Below are 15,152 nucleotides of genomic sequence, written 5' to 3'. Positions count from 1 at the left end.
GCTTAATCCCACTAAATGCAAGCTCGTTTCCTTTCATCATAAGCTTAATCCCTTATCATTCTCATACCTAATCTCTCACTCCACTGTCAAACAAGTTAAATCATATATTATCATTCAAACATTCAATCATACCTTATCCTCCGACCTTTCATGGAACACACACATCAGCAATATCATATCATCTGCGAACAGATCCCTCGGTTTTTTAAAGCGTCATTTGCATCACACACCATAAGACATAAAAACTTCTCGCGTAAAATCACTCATCAGATCGAAACTAGAATATGCAGCGCCAATCTGGAGCCCGACCAGGTATACTTAAGAAACGAACTACAATCTGTACAAAATCGTGCCACTAGGTTCATCCATTCTTCATATTCATACGACATAAGCATATCATCCCTAAAACGTAAAACTGATCTTGCTAATCTCTCTGTGTGTTGCCACGTCGCCAGTCTTTGTTTGTTTCACAAATTATTTCACAGTTCCCTCAATCAAGCACCATATATCATCCAACCAACGCGCATATCTTCCCGTACGTTCCATCCTTACTCAATCACACGCGCACATGCTCGCACCATTACTTTTGCAGCCTCATTTTTTCTTCGCACAGCAGTGGACTGGAATGGCCTTCCCCGTGACATTGCAGTCATCACGTGTTCATCAACTATTGCGAACAACTACATTTCTTTGTCAAGAAGATCACTCTCTGTAACCTTTATTTGTAAACCCACCCCTTATGTAATACCCCTTAACCGGGGTCTTTAAGGTAATAAAGTGAAGTGAAGTGAAGCTGGCTTGGGCCTTGGGCCATGCATTAGCCGCTACTCCAGCATAAAATGCACTTGGAACTGTTCTCTTACCAGCAAGCAAACTGCTGCTTTGTGGGGAGGCTGCATTTGTTGGCAGCAAGCATCTGTAAAATGGCGGACATCAAGATGCCGCACAGCTAGTTTGTACCATTACCTGTCAATGTAGTCTTTTTTCACTCTCAATCGTTTAATCACTTCTGTGATTTCCTCGAGATTTCCATTATCAAACACTATATGGCAATATTAATGAAGTCTAGCCATTTCACAAAATAGTGTAGCCACAAATTTGGATAAAATAAGTTTTCGAATGTGATGAACATTTCGGTAGGATTATTAGTATCCATTTTAACTAACACACTGTCAACTGTAGTGGCATACAATGCTGTCTTATCTGATGCATGAAGTCCCTGCATCATCACAGTGCTAATAAAGTTATGGGATCTTACGTGCCAAAACCACGATCTGATTATGAGGCACGCCGTAGTGGCGGACTCCAGAAATTTGGACCACCTGCGGTTCTTTAACGTGCACCTAAATCTGCGTACAAAGGTGTGTTTGCATTTCGCCTCCATTTAAATGCTGCTGCCATGGCTAGGATTCAATCCCGCTACCTCATGCTTAGCAGCCCAACACCACCCAACACCATAGCCACTAAGCAACCATGGCAAGTACACTGCTAATAGTGCTACCTACGAAACTGTCAGCCACCTGACAGTTTAGGTCACAGTGACAGAACTGACCTGAATGTCGGCCTTTGGCGAGTCTTCTGTGACATCTTCCCAGTCGTCGTTGTCATCACTGTCGGGGTCACTTGGTTGTAACTCAGGCCCCAGACTCTCCTCGAGTGATGCCCACAAATCACTACTCATCTCAAATGGGCCCAGCCTGCAAGCAGACAGAAAAGTGCACAGGGTTTCTTGCATGAATATCAGAACCATACTGTCAGCACCTGTGAGTGCACGACAGCAGCAAAGAGCTGTTTAATGCACGTCTTTTTTTTTTTTTCCTTGGTGAATGTAGAAGTGTATTGCATCCTTATCTTTTTATTTTTTGCTTGTCCTTTTTTGTCCTCTCGGCTCATTTTGTAATCACGAAATACAGTCAAAACCCGCGGTAACGAAATCCAGAGGCAGCAAAATTCTCGCCGCAACGAAATATTTTCGAATCCCCGGCGAACACCCATAGGAGTCAATGCATTTTCTATCTCGCGACAACGAAACTTTTTTCTACAGCAATCCCTCATTAAGAAAATTTTTTGAAATGACAGTCCGCAAATAATCTACTCATGTAACACTGTGTCCAGAAACTGCTCAAATGCTTTCGCTGTGCTCTTAAATTGCATGAACTACCACCACAGCACACTTTCGTGGCCGTCGCCATTATTGTTTACAATAAAAAAAGAGCCTTGCAACACCTTGTGACAGGTGACAGCGATGACGCTTTCTCAGTGGGCTTTGTGTTACCGCCGCACATGGTCGTGTGCTCAACTGTGTGTCTGTGCCAATTGGACCATTTGCTTTGCCAGCCTGCTAAGATGCCGCCTCCAGCCAAAAAGTGGAAATTTATGACACTGCATGATAAGGCTGGTATTACTGCCCAAGCTAAAGAGGGCAGGAAGAAAATGGATATCGCTGATGAATTTGGAATTGCGTGCAGTTCGATATTTACGATTCTGAAAAACAAGGCCTCCATTCTCGGCGCACTCAGAAATCATGTGAGTGCGAAGAACAAAACGGTGGGCGCTGCAGCATTTCCAGATGTAGACAAGGCGGTATTCGCGTAGTTTTGTGAACAGCATGCTAACAAAGTGCCGTTGTCTGGCAGAGTGCTTCAGCAAAAGGCGCTGGACTTCGCGTGCATTCTCAGACATGCTGATTTTAAGGCTAGCCCTGGCTGGTTGAGCCGTTTCAAAGCCCGCCGCGACATAGTGGCCAAAGTCATTTCCGGGAAGGCAGCAGCCGTCAGCCCTATGGCAACGTCGTCGTGGCTGCCAACCAACAAAGAAGTATTGGACCAGTACAAGCCCTCGGACATTTATAACGCAGATGAGACGGCCTTATTCTACGAGATGCTGCCATTGAAGACCCTGGACATAAAAGGCCAGAAATGCTGCGAGAGGAAACGCAGCAAGCGGCGTGTAACAATTTTGTTGTGCACTAACATGGAAGGCGCAGATAAACGGCCACTGCTTGTAATCAGCAGAAGCAAGAAGCCCCGCTGCTTCAAGGGAAATCGTCGGCTGCCCATACAATACACCGCGAACCTGAAGGCACGGATGACCCGGGCCATATTTGGCAGCTGGCTCGAGGCCTTCGATACGGACATGCGGAAGGCAGGCAGGTCGGTCTGCCTTTTTTTTTTTTTTGGACAATTGCAGTGCCCATCATGTTGACAACGTGGAGCTTGGAAACGTGCGCTTGGTTTTTTTTTCCACCAAACTGCACTTCTGTGCTGCAGCCACTCGATCAAGGCATTATTCGTAGCGTCAAGTGTGCCTACAGGGAGAGGCTGGTTCAGCGTCTGCTGCTGAACCTCCAGTTGAACCATCCCACCTTAGTGGACATGCTCATGGCGCTTGAGATGGTGGCCGCCGCATGGGTTGCGACGTCGCCAGCCATGATAGCTAATTGTTTTAAACATGCCGGCTTCATTGCCACTCGGCAAGCATCATGCACTGATCCAGGGGCATTACAAAAAGATTCGCCTGAAAGAGCACTCGATGACAGTGCTGACGGCGCAGTGCCGCCATCGCTGGCCCACGCATGCGATGAACTTTCTGCCATGACAGACGGTGTTTTGGATGGCCTCAGCATCGATGAGTTCGGATGAAGGTGTTGTCATGCATGAAGAGATGACCGATGAGGTCATCGTAGGTAGCATTTGCGAAGGTGCCGATGACGCCGACAACCACCAGATACCTAATCATGAGAAGACGGCGAACCCGAGAGATGTGTTGAATGCCTTCGATGTAATTTGTTCGTTTTTCAGTGAGCACTATGATGACGTGGAAATGGACCACTTTTCCAGTGCGAATCGAGAGCAGGAAAATTGCTGCAAGGCAAGGCTCGGCAAAGTAAGCTGACTGACTTTTGGCAATACATTTTTTTTGCAAGGCAATTCCCTTCCCTCTCTTTCCTGCCTCATTCTCGCGCTAATGAAATTCCCGCAAAAGCGAAATTTTTTGCTTTTTCTGGCGATTTTGTTATTGCGGGTTTCAACTGTACTGTATTGATTCGTGTAATGAACCCGCCCACCCACTTTTCACCAAAAGAATATACTTTTTTTTAACCTTAGGTAAAAAGATTCGCACCCGACCTCCAGGCCTGCATTCTGCATGTTTGCAAGTGGCTGGTGTCATTGACTACAGCAAAATTGTAGGATCACAGCGTCATGCAGCAAGCACCTTTTGAAGCAACTGTCGGTGAGCAAACCACCAGCGACACAAATGCAGGTGATGCTTGGCCCTGCGAGCACAACTTGTCAACTGCATGACTTTCTTGATGCACCCTGCTCGATCATCACAAACGTTTTCGCATATAGTACCACGCCAGTATAGCAGTGACTGAGGTTAGGCAATGCACTTGGCCAGCTGTTCGTCCTTTCGCCACAGTTGATCGGGTGCCGTGCCATGATTTTGTCTTTATTTCTGGGATGCTGAGCATCTGCTGCCCGTCGCGGGTCGTTATGCCAGTTACATGGCAGGTTTCAAACTGAAGGTCGTAGAGCATGACAACTGTGCTGCTGTACAACATTCCAATGACAACCCTATGTATTTGCACTACTGGAGAAAACAAGAGGATGAGCTTAAAGTTATAAAGAACGATCATCGCACATTTCGAAAACTGAAGCAAGGTAAGTATTAGAAAACACAGTTTTAAGAAAATAGGCATCTAAACATTTAAGAAAACTGTACCTGGATGGTACTGAAGATGCGCCGTGGGCTGACGATGACACACACTACTGAGACCAAGTGGCCAGTGGCATTTTGTGAATAAATTAACTTTTTATTCACATTGCATACCTGTTTTGCTGTAAAAATAAAATTGTGATCACAATTTTGTTGCTATCTACATCATCATCAGCTTCTTCATTTTTTTGGCTACTGCAGGACAAAGTCTCTCCCAGTGATCTCTAATTATCTGTGTCTTGTGGTAGCCGATTTCAACTTGCATCTACGAATTTCCTAATTTCATCACCCCATCTAATTATTTGCCATCCTCAACAGTGCTACTCTTCCCTTGGCATGCAGTGAGTAACTCTAATGGTTTACCGGTTATCCACTCTACGCATTACATTGCCTAACCAGCTCACAACCCTCCGTGGTTGCTGAGTGGCTATGGTGTTGGGCTGCTGAGCACGAGGTCGCAGGATCGAATCCCGGCCACGGCGGCCGCATTTCGATGGGGGCGAAATGCGAAAACACCCGTGTACTTAGATTTAGGTGCACGTTAAAGAACCCCAGGTGGCCTAAATTTCCGGAGTCCTCCACCACGGCGTGCCTCATAATCAGAAAGTGGTTTTGGCACGTAAAACCCCATAATTTAATTTTTTTACCCAGCTCAAATTTTTTTTTATTAATGCCAACTAGAATATTGGCCATTCCCATTTGCCCTCTGATCCACACCTGTCTCCCTTCCAGTCTCTTAATGTTATGCCTAACATTTTTCATTCCACTACTGTTTGCTCGGTCCTTAACTTGTTCTCAAGCTTGTTTCTTAACCTCTAAGTTACTGCCTCATATGTTAGCATTGCTAGAATGCAATAATTGTACACTTTTCTTTCCAACGACAGTGGCAAGCTCCCAGTCAGAATTTGGTAATGCCTTAGTGCCTCGCTACCTTATAGGTAACGAGGCACTAGAAGTGGTAAGAGAATACATCTACTTAGGACAGGTAGTGACCACGGATCCGGATCATGAGACGGAAATAATCAGAAGAATAAGAATGGGCTGGGGTGCGTTTGGCAGGCATTCTCAGATCATGAACAGCAGGTTGCCATTATCCCTCAAGAGAAAAGTGTATAACAGCTGTGCCTTACCAGTATTCACGTACGGGGCAGAAACCTGGAGACTTACAAAAAGGGTTCTAGTTCAACTGAGGACGACGCAACAGGCTATGGAAAGAAGAATGATGGGTGTAACGTTAAGGGATAAGAAAAGAGCAGATTGGGTGACGGAACAAATGCGAGTTAGTCATTTTAGTTGAAATCCAGAAAAAGAAACGGGCATGGGCAAGCATGTAATGAGGAGGGAAGATAACCGATGGCCATTAAGGGTTACGGACTGGATTCCAAGGAAAGGGAAGCGTAGCAGGGGGCGGTAGAAAGTTAGGTGGGCGGATGAGATTCAGAAGTTTGCAAGGAAAACATGGCCACTATTAGTACATGACCGGAGTAGTTGGAGAACTATGGGAGAGGCCTTTGCCTTGCAGTGGGTGCAACCAGGCTGATGATGATGATGATAAAGGGCCCCACACCAGGTCTGGCCATTTTGAGCTGGCAAGCACAGAGCATACAATGCACGCTAACGATCGAGTTTCCAAAGAATTACACAGCTACGCGCTGCGGAAAGGTCTGAAATTTCAATCCGAATGCCATTTTTCCTTTCCATCGCGGCAACCGCGCTCCAATCCGGACAGTGATGTACTCGTGTACCTGTGCCTACGTACTGGTGTCCGCAGTGTGACGTCGCTAGTGGTGGCATGTGACTTCGAGAATTATTCAAGACATCATTTGTTATCTGTGTGATCTGTTGCTGATCTGATCTGTTGATCTGATGGAATGCCTACGTGTTTTCTGTTTTACTTGGCGCCGAAGCAAGAGAGATGTACTTTCGCTTCCCACGGTCGTACAGTCACAAGCGCAGGTACCGAAACTATGCAATTTTCTACTATGTTCCAGTGCGTGATCATGCTCTGCGATCCGCTTGCTCTGCCTCAGTATTCATGTAGCACTGAATTATTTATTTTTTATTTATTTATTTACGCATACTGCAAACCTAAGAGGGTTATCACAGGAGTGGGGTACGAAATTTAGGGTGCCAGACACACAACAAAAGCAGGTACACAAGTCAAGGGTACAAGGCACACAGCAAAGCACTAGTGAACAAAATATGAAAAAGAAAAAAGAATGGTCTCAATACATACATATATGTATATAAACATGGCATATAATACATGGTCCTAGGAATCATGGGCATGAACCAGTTTAACAAAATTATAAGGTGTCAGTTGTAATATGTTAAGGGGAAGCTGGTTCCACAATGCAATGGATCGGGGAAAAAAACTATATTTGAATTTCTCAGTGCGGGCATATAGGGCCGTTATATTTAGTGGGTGAAAATTCCGTGTGTCAGACACTTTAGCAAAGTTAATGTATTCCAATGATGAGCAATGTTCAGAGTTAACAGTGGTGTAAAACAGTTTAAGACTTCCTAAATTACGCCGCTCTATAGCAAAGAGAGGTTCAAGCAGGGAAAGTTAGAAAAGGGGGAGAAGTCGTTGTCATAACGCCGGTACATAAATCGAATAGCTTTCTTTTTTTTTGGACAGATCCGAGTTTTTTTATGTCGGATTTCAGGTATGGATTCCAAATGGTGCACCTGTAATCCAAGATGGGCTGCACTAGGATTTTATAAGTGGGCAATTTTGTTTCTTTGGGGGCTGCGCTCAGAGAACACTTTAGGTAGCCTAGACGTCCTAGAGCTTTAGAACAGGTTGCTTCAATATGTTTGGACCAGGATAAATCGTGTGTGAATAGAATGCCAAAATACTTATATTCAGAAACATTTTCTAGAGGAATACCATTGAAACAATAAGGAAGATGCAGTTGTGTAGTACGCGTCAAGAAGGACATAGAGACAGTTTTGCGAAAATTTGTGTTCATCTGCCACTCGTTACAACAAGTACAAAAGTTGGAAAATGCTCTATTCAGAATGGCGCGATCTTCATGACTGGTAATTGTGTGATACATAATGCAGTCATCGGCGTAAAGACGGATTTTTGCTGGTAGCACATTTCTAGGTAGGTAATTTATTAAATACAAGTGGAAGAGAAGTGGGCCTAAAACAGAACCCTGCAGAACAACAGAGGTAATGGCCACCGCAGGTGATCTTGCAGAATCGAAACATACGTACAGTGACCTACCTGAGAGATAACTAGAGATCCAGGTAACTAGGCTAGGATTATTTAAATTACTATGTAGTTTATGCAGAAGCTTGGAATGTACAACTGTATCAAAGGCATTAGAAAAGTCTATGAAGCATCAATTTGAAGGCCTAGGTCAAGTACGCAGCAGATGCCACGAGCAAATTCAGATGTTTGCGTAATTGTGCTGAGGCCACTGCGAAATCCATGCTGGAAGACTGTTAAAATATTGTTGGCCTCAAGAAACTCAATAATATGTTTGTAGAGGACATGTTCTAAAAGTTTACTGCAATTAGAGGCTAAGAAAATCAGTCTGTAGTTGGATAGGTCTTGTTTAATCCCAGACTGGTGCAAAGGAATAACTTCATTATACCGCTAGTCATGTGTCCTTGTGCACAGCGCGCAAAATCGTGCGCTCCGCAAAACGATGACAGCTCGCGTGCAATGCCGAAAAAAAAGAAAAAAACAAGGAGAAAAATAAAATTAAGGCAGGGCCCGTGATGTTTCACACAATCCTCGAGGTCCGGCATGGGGAGTGCAGGGAAGGAATTTCGCCTGCGGAGGCTAGATGGGGCGAGTGGGGAGAGCGCCTTGCTTGGCCGTGGAGCCCGCCTGCCGAATCCCCCTCTTGGACTTCATTAGGTCAGCAAATCTTTTTTTCATTCATCCTTATTCACCCCCATCCCATACCCCTGTATGCCCTAAGGCATTTACCCTTGCATTAGAAAAAATGAAATCATGGGTTCATGGCACTGAAATTTTGCCGAAAACCTTTTCACCAAAACGCTCCCTAGAGGACACTTAACAACTTCTAGCGCATAACTAAAATTTCCTATGGGGCCTGGTGAGGGACCTTTAAGGTTTGAATAAAAGCGCAAGGATAGCAGAGGGGACAGAAGAGAGAACAGAGCACAAATTTCCAACAGTTTATTTTCTTTTCAGAAAGCATAGCAAGTTATATAGCCACACATTGGCACAGCAACCATCCCCAGAACACCGCGACAAAGTCATACAAAATTCAACATGGCATTGATAGCCTGAGGTATCTGACCTCCTTGTCAGTTAGTACAACAGAGGCTGAGGCACGCATCCTTTAAACATAGAATTTTCCCTGCTTCGATTATTTCACGTGTGACATGATCATTGTGTTTTGCAATGATACTACATTTTTTGTATCTTGGCTTGCATCCACACATGCAGAAAGCCAACCCTGTTTAGCGCAGTCAACACTGTACTCGTGCTCTTTCAGTCTTTCATGAACGCATTGGCCCGTCTGCTCGATGTAATATTTACCACAGGACAGGGGGATCCAATAGACCACATTGTTTGTGCAATCTATGAATTTATTCTTGTGTGTAATAAGGCATCCTCATTTGGGTCTAGATGCTGCGATGGTCCTTTTGCAAAGGTTGCCTAATTTTTCAGGGGCAGAGAAGACAACTTTAATGTTAACAACCTGAGTGACCTTTTTCAGATTGTGCACTATTCTATGCATGTATGGGATTACCGCAATTTTTTGTTTATCCCGAGTTCCTCCACCTCGATTTTCATTCACCACAGATAAATAGCTGTGCAGCAGGCCTTCAGCAACACAGACCTGTACGAGAGATGGATAGCCTGTCGAAGTTAACTGTTCAGACTCCTCACAGCTGTCGATCATTTTACCTTGGCAGGAGTTTCTCAAGGAATTTTTGAAACATGAGCTAACAATGCCACGTTTTACAAGTTTGGAGTGTGTGAAGTTGAATGAAAGTGGCTTGTTGCCACGTGGGTAGTACATCCAACAAGAACGGTATTCATGCAAAAATAGGTTAACATTTAGGAACCTTATTACACCATTCTCAGAAAATTCATGGTTTAGTTCAAGTGGTTTAAAACATTTATGCATAGTGTCCAGAACTAAAAAAGCATCAGATTTGTGCAAACTAGCATCACTGTCAACAAAAACTAAAAATTAATGCACATATCTAAAAGCAGCTAAGGCGCTAGTGTTGATGAAAGCATCTGACACAGGTCTGTCCAGTTTCGCTAAAAACAAATCACTTAATATGGCAGTGATGCATGATCCGATGCAAATGCCTTCTCTTTGGAGGTGAGGTTTACCATCCCAATGTATGTACGTCGACTGTTGATAAAAGTGAAGTAATTCTAAAGAACCACTGACACTGATACCAGACTGAGTCTGGAACTTTGAAGGGCTAAGTTCATCAATGCATTCATCTATGCAGTGAAGTAGAGAAACATGTGGTATAAAATAATAAAGGCTCTTAACGTCAACTGAAAAGGCAAACAGGTTTTCATTGCATCGTGAGCTGACAAATTGTTGGACTGCACCAAAGTTCTTTTACAAGAAACAGACTGTCCACTTTTAAATAATTTAGGTTTTCCTGTAAGAAAAGAGCGACACAGATGGAGCAACTCGGGATAGACAGAAAGTTTCAGCAATTTCAGCAGGTCACTCAGCGTGTTAACATCAAGGTTGTCTTCTCTGCCCCTGAAAAATTAGGCAACATTTGCAAAATGATCATCATAGCATCTAGGCCCAAACAAGGGTGCCTTACCACACAAGAATAAATTCATAGATTGCACAAGCAATGTGGTGTATTGGTCCTGTGTTAACCATTACATCGGACAGATGGGTCGATGTGTTAACGAAAGACTGAAAGAGCATAAATACAATGTTGACCATGCTAAACAGGGTTGGCTTTCTGCCCACTGCTGCATGTGTGAATGTAAGCCGAGATACAAAAAAAATGTAGCATCATTGAAAAACACAGTGATCTTGTCACATGTGAAATAATCAAAGTGGGAAAAATCCTACGTTTAAAGGATGGGTGCGTCAACACACCCTCTGTCACACTAACTGAAAAGGAGGTCAGCTACCTCGAGCTATCGATGCCACATTGAATTTTGTATGGCTTTGTCATGGCATTCTGTGCATGGTTGGTGTGCTGGTGTGCGGATATAGAATTTTCTATGCTTTCTGGAAAGAAAATAAACTGTTGGAAGTTAGCACTCTGTTCTCTTTTCTGTCCCTTCTGCTGTCCTTGCACTGTTATTCAAACTTTAAAGCATGTTTCACCAACAAGCCCAATCCTACACTTTTGGTAGTGCCTGCTGTATGCACTTCAACCCATTTTTATTCTTCTCATGGTCAGGGTCCTTCATGAGTAACTGACCTAGACAAACATACTCCTTCACAGACTCTAGAGGCTGACTGGCGATGTTGAACTCTTGTTCCCTTGCCAAGCTATTGATCATTATCTTTGCCTACTGCATATTAATCTTCAACCCTACTGTTACACTCTTTTTGTAAAGGTCCTCAATGATTTTTTGTAACTCATCCCCACTGTTCCTGAACAGGACGATGTCATCTGCAAACTGAAGGTTGCCGAGATACTCGCCGCTGATCCTCACTCCTAAGCCTTCCCAGTTTAATAGCTTTAATACTTTTTCTAAGCATGCAGTGAATGGCATTGGAGAGATTGTGTCTCTTTGTCTGACCTCTTGCTTTACAGGTATCTTCCTACTTTTCTTGTGTAGAATTAAGGTAGCTGTGGAATCTTTGTAGATATTTCCCAAGATATTCACGTATGCATCCTGTACGCCATGATTATGCAATGCCTCCATGATTGCTGGTATCTCCACTGAATCAAATGGATTTTCATAATCTATGAAAGCATTATAGAGAGGCTCATTGTACTCTGCGGATTTCTCAATTACCTTATTAATGACGTGGATGCGATCCATCGTAGAGTATGCCTGCCTGAAACCTGCATGTTCACCTAGTTAGTTAAGCCAAGTGTCACCCTGATTCTCTTGTAAATTAGCTTGGTGAATATTTTACACAATACTGAAAGCAAGCTAACAGGCCTATCATTTTTCAACTCTTTAATGTTTCCCTGCATATGGATCAGTATAATGTTGGCGTTCTTTCAGCTCTGTGTGTGGTATACATGAAGTCGTGAGGTATCGCTTATAAAAGGGCTGCAAGCTTTTCAACCATAATATCTTCTTCATCATTGATTAAATTGGCGGTTATTCCATCTTCTGCCACATTTCCTTGGGTCTTGTCTTGCAAGGCCATTCTAACTTCATTGCTATTCATAGAAAGGGCCTCTGTATCCTGTTCATCACAGCTTCCAATGAAAGTTGCGTGGCTGCTCTGGGTACTGTACAGGTCAGTGTAGCATTAATTAATTAATATGTGGTTTTTATTGGCACAAGGGCCAGGTATGGCCAAAGAGCGCCATGACTTGTGATGGTTTCTCAAATTATGAATGGAGTGGACAGCGAGTTGCAAATGGCAGATGTACCGTGGCTGTATAGGGGCCTTAAAACAATTCGCTGTAAATTGCGTTAAATACACGAGTATTAAAAGAATGACAATGACTAATGATTTGGGCTATGATCCCCAAAAGTTCCATTAAAAAATGATGACATAATAAAATATGGTATGTGCATTAGTACCGTATTTACTCGCATAATGATAGCACTTCTTTGTCAGCAAAATTGACGCAAAATCAGAGGTGTGATCATTACACGGGTTAAATTTCCCGCGAAAAGAAAAAAAAAATTTTCGGCCCCCGTTTGCTGCGGGACACAAAACAAAAATGGCGGCCGGCGGGGCAAGCCGAATGCGCCGAACGCAATTTTTTTTTTCCTTCTCGTGAGTACATTATGTGCATTGAAAAAGTTTCTTCCGTATCAGTAATGAATAGTATCATTAATATCGGCAAGTTTGCGGCAACAACGTAGCCATGTCCACTTTGCGGGGACAGAAACAGATGGGTACGCTTAGCTGCCAGTGACATAGAAACACATGGCCGGCATGCTGCGGAAACTGCGGCATCTGTCTTCACTACTATCCTAATAAGGCACGTTTCCGCTAAGGGTGGGTGAATATCTTGGCTGTGTTACAAGCGTTGCCGTATGAATAACGTATCAGTGTATACGCGGCTACTATCGTTGCCACTTGCGATTTGTTGCGTGCCCACGAGTGCAGGCGAGAAGAATCCAAAGGCGCCTTTTTTGTTGTTGTTGACCACAACCATTATAAAGCCTACACATAATAAAGGCAAGTTAGGTTGCAGGTTTTTTTTAGTCATGGAAGTGGGGAAAGTGATGAAAGTAATGAAATGAGGCATCTACTTAAGAATGTTTGGTGCGTGCAGACCGCTTGGTTTGTCTTGAAGAGTCGTTCGCGTAGCATTCGACAGATGGTAAGCGCGATCAATATCAGCTAGGCTTGGCACACGACATATCGCTGCGGCAAGTTCGGAGTGCGATCATTACACGGGAAATAAAAAAAATTGAATTTTGACGACAAAATTCAGGGGTGCGATCATTACGCAAGTAAATACGGTACTAGTGCCTAAAGGCACATGCTGTAAAACCATCTTGCACTGCAGCTGCAGCCTGCAAGGCGAGGCTGCACTACAGGTAACCTGGCCAGATGATTTGCAAGGCGTTCACATCTGCTAAAAGCTTTAAGACTGTTTTAAAATCAAAAAGCAACTCATGGTTCAGAAACAATGCTGGGTGCAGAGGGATGTGCTCACGGTATGCGGGATAAAAGTACTTTGAGGACTGTAAGATTGTCGCCACACCTATCACATGTCAGAGGATCACTGCCAATAAGACAGTAAGAGCGTGTTCCATAGGTATGTGTCATCCTTAATCTGGAAAGAAGCACTTCCTCGTGTCTTGTTTTCTCAGATATCCATTTCTCTATTTTGGTTTGATCATATGTATTTTTTTTTACACTTCAGTATCCCACTGCCTTTGCCAATATTTCCACAAGTCATGGCGCAGGAAAGGCTTTAGGTCTGTGGGAGGGATAGCTATGTTTGTGTCTGCATATCCAAAAATTACTGGCGCGGCACTTTCATCTGCAGCTACATTGCCTTGCATACCTCTATGTCTGGGTACCCAGCATACTACGATGTCACTGAGCATGTGTTCGTGCTCATTGTAAGGCTCATAAATGCTCATTAGTGGTAGTGCTCATTAGCGCTCATTGTAAGGCTCACAAGTACATTCCAGATTTTAATAGAACCTGTGTTTTGAACAGAGCTGATGATCAATAGACAAGAGAGATATTGGAAGCTATTGACACCAAGAAGCGTGGTGATGCGTGTATCAGTGAACCCTCAGTTTCTTTATCGACAAAGGAACTGGCATATCTTGGAAGCAGCACGTAGAAGCTGTTCTGTATCGTGTTTTCATTGTGTGATGCAGATGACAGCACTGTTTTTCTTGTTGTTTTGATTCTTGGCAGCAGCTATTTATTCCTGTGTCAAAAAATAAAATGCTCAGTTGTTAGTGCACCTACGTGGTTGTCCTGTGTTGCCTTCCTACGTCCGTTGTGTTATTTGGTGCCTTCGTTGTAATACTATGATGACTTGCTTGCCCATATAAGCTGAGCATAACAAGGCATACAGTTCATTAAAAACTGGATTCTTGTGTTTGCATAGATTCATCAGAGCTCTAACGATGCTCAGTGAGTCTGTGAACACCATTGCTTTCACTACAATCATTAGCTTTATGTGCTTAACTGCCGAGAGGATTGCATATGCTTCGGCTGTGAAAATACTTGTATGTGGATTTAGTGCACTGGACACTGAAGAAGACGGTCCGAAAGCTGCATAAGCAACACAATTAAGAGATCTCGAAGTGTCTGTATAAAATTTTGCACATGAGTACTTCGCCTGAGGTTTGAGGAAATGCGAATGTATACGAGTCTCAGGTACACGCTTAGAAACCTATATAAAACCTATATATATTGAAACCTCTATAAAAGAGACATCACACTCAACAGTCTGCCACTCTCAAAGCGGTGGAAGCCGACTGAGAGCCATTAGGAAATCCTCATGAAGTATTACCGTATTTGCTCGATTCTAACACGCCCTCGATTGCAATGCGTACCCATTTTCCATGACAAAAAAAGGGAAAAAAAACGGCCCTCAATTTTAATGCGCATCAATTTGCTGCAACCTAAGAAAAAAGTCCTTTACAGTACCGCGCACCTCATTCTTTCATACACGAATACACCTTTCTCTCATTTGGAAAAACAAATACTTACTCCCAATACACTAAAGTTGTGATAAATAAAAAAGTCACAGTTTCACCCGAAAAGCAAAGCATTGATTACAATAGCAAATCAGTAGACAGCTATAGAAAGTTAAGGACAGTAGTT

The 15,152-nt window shown here is 43.4% G+C and overlaps 1 protein-coding gene across 4 annotated transcripts in view; it reads right to left on the bottom strand.

The window, feature by feature from the left end:
- Atg14 (autophagy related protein 14) overlaps positions 1 to 15,152 on the bottom strand; it is a 250,050-nt gene that overhangs the window by 43,368 nt on the left and 191,530 nt on the right. For all 4 annotated transcript variants that reach the window (XM_075678510.1, XM_075678509.1, XM_075678511.1 and 1 more), the window contains one exon: positions 1,553 to 1,697. In XM_075678510.1, the coding sequence (XP_075534625.1) occupies positions 1,553 to 1,697 (145 nt within the window). The remainder of the gene's footprint in view (positions 1 to 1,552; positions 1,698 to 15,152) is intronic.

Source organism: Dermacentor variabilis, unplaced genomic scaffold (assembly GCF_050947875.1).
Source record: "Dermacentor variabilis isolate Ectoservices unplaced genomic scaffold, ASM5094787v1 scaffold_26, whole genome shotgun sequence".
Lineage (NCBI taxonomy): Eukaryota > Metazoa > Arthropoda > Arachnida > Ixodida > Ixodidae > Dermacentor > Dermacentor variabilis.
This window is presented reverse-complemented; position numbering and strand designations above follow the sequence as displayed.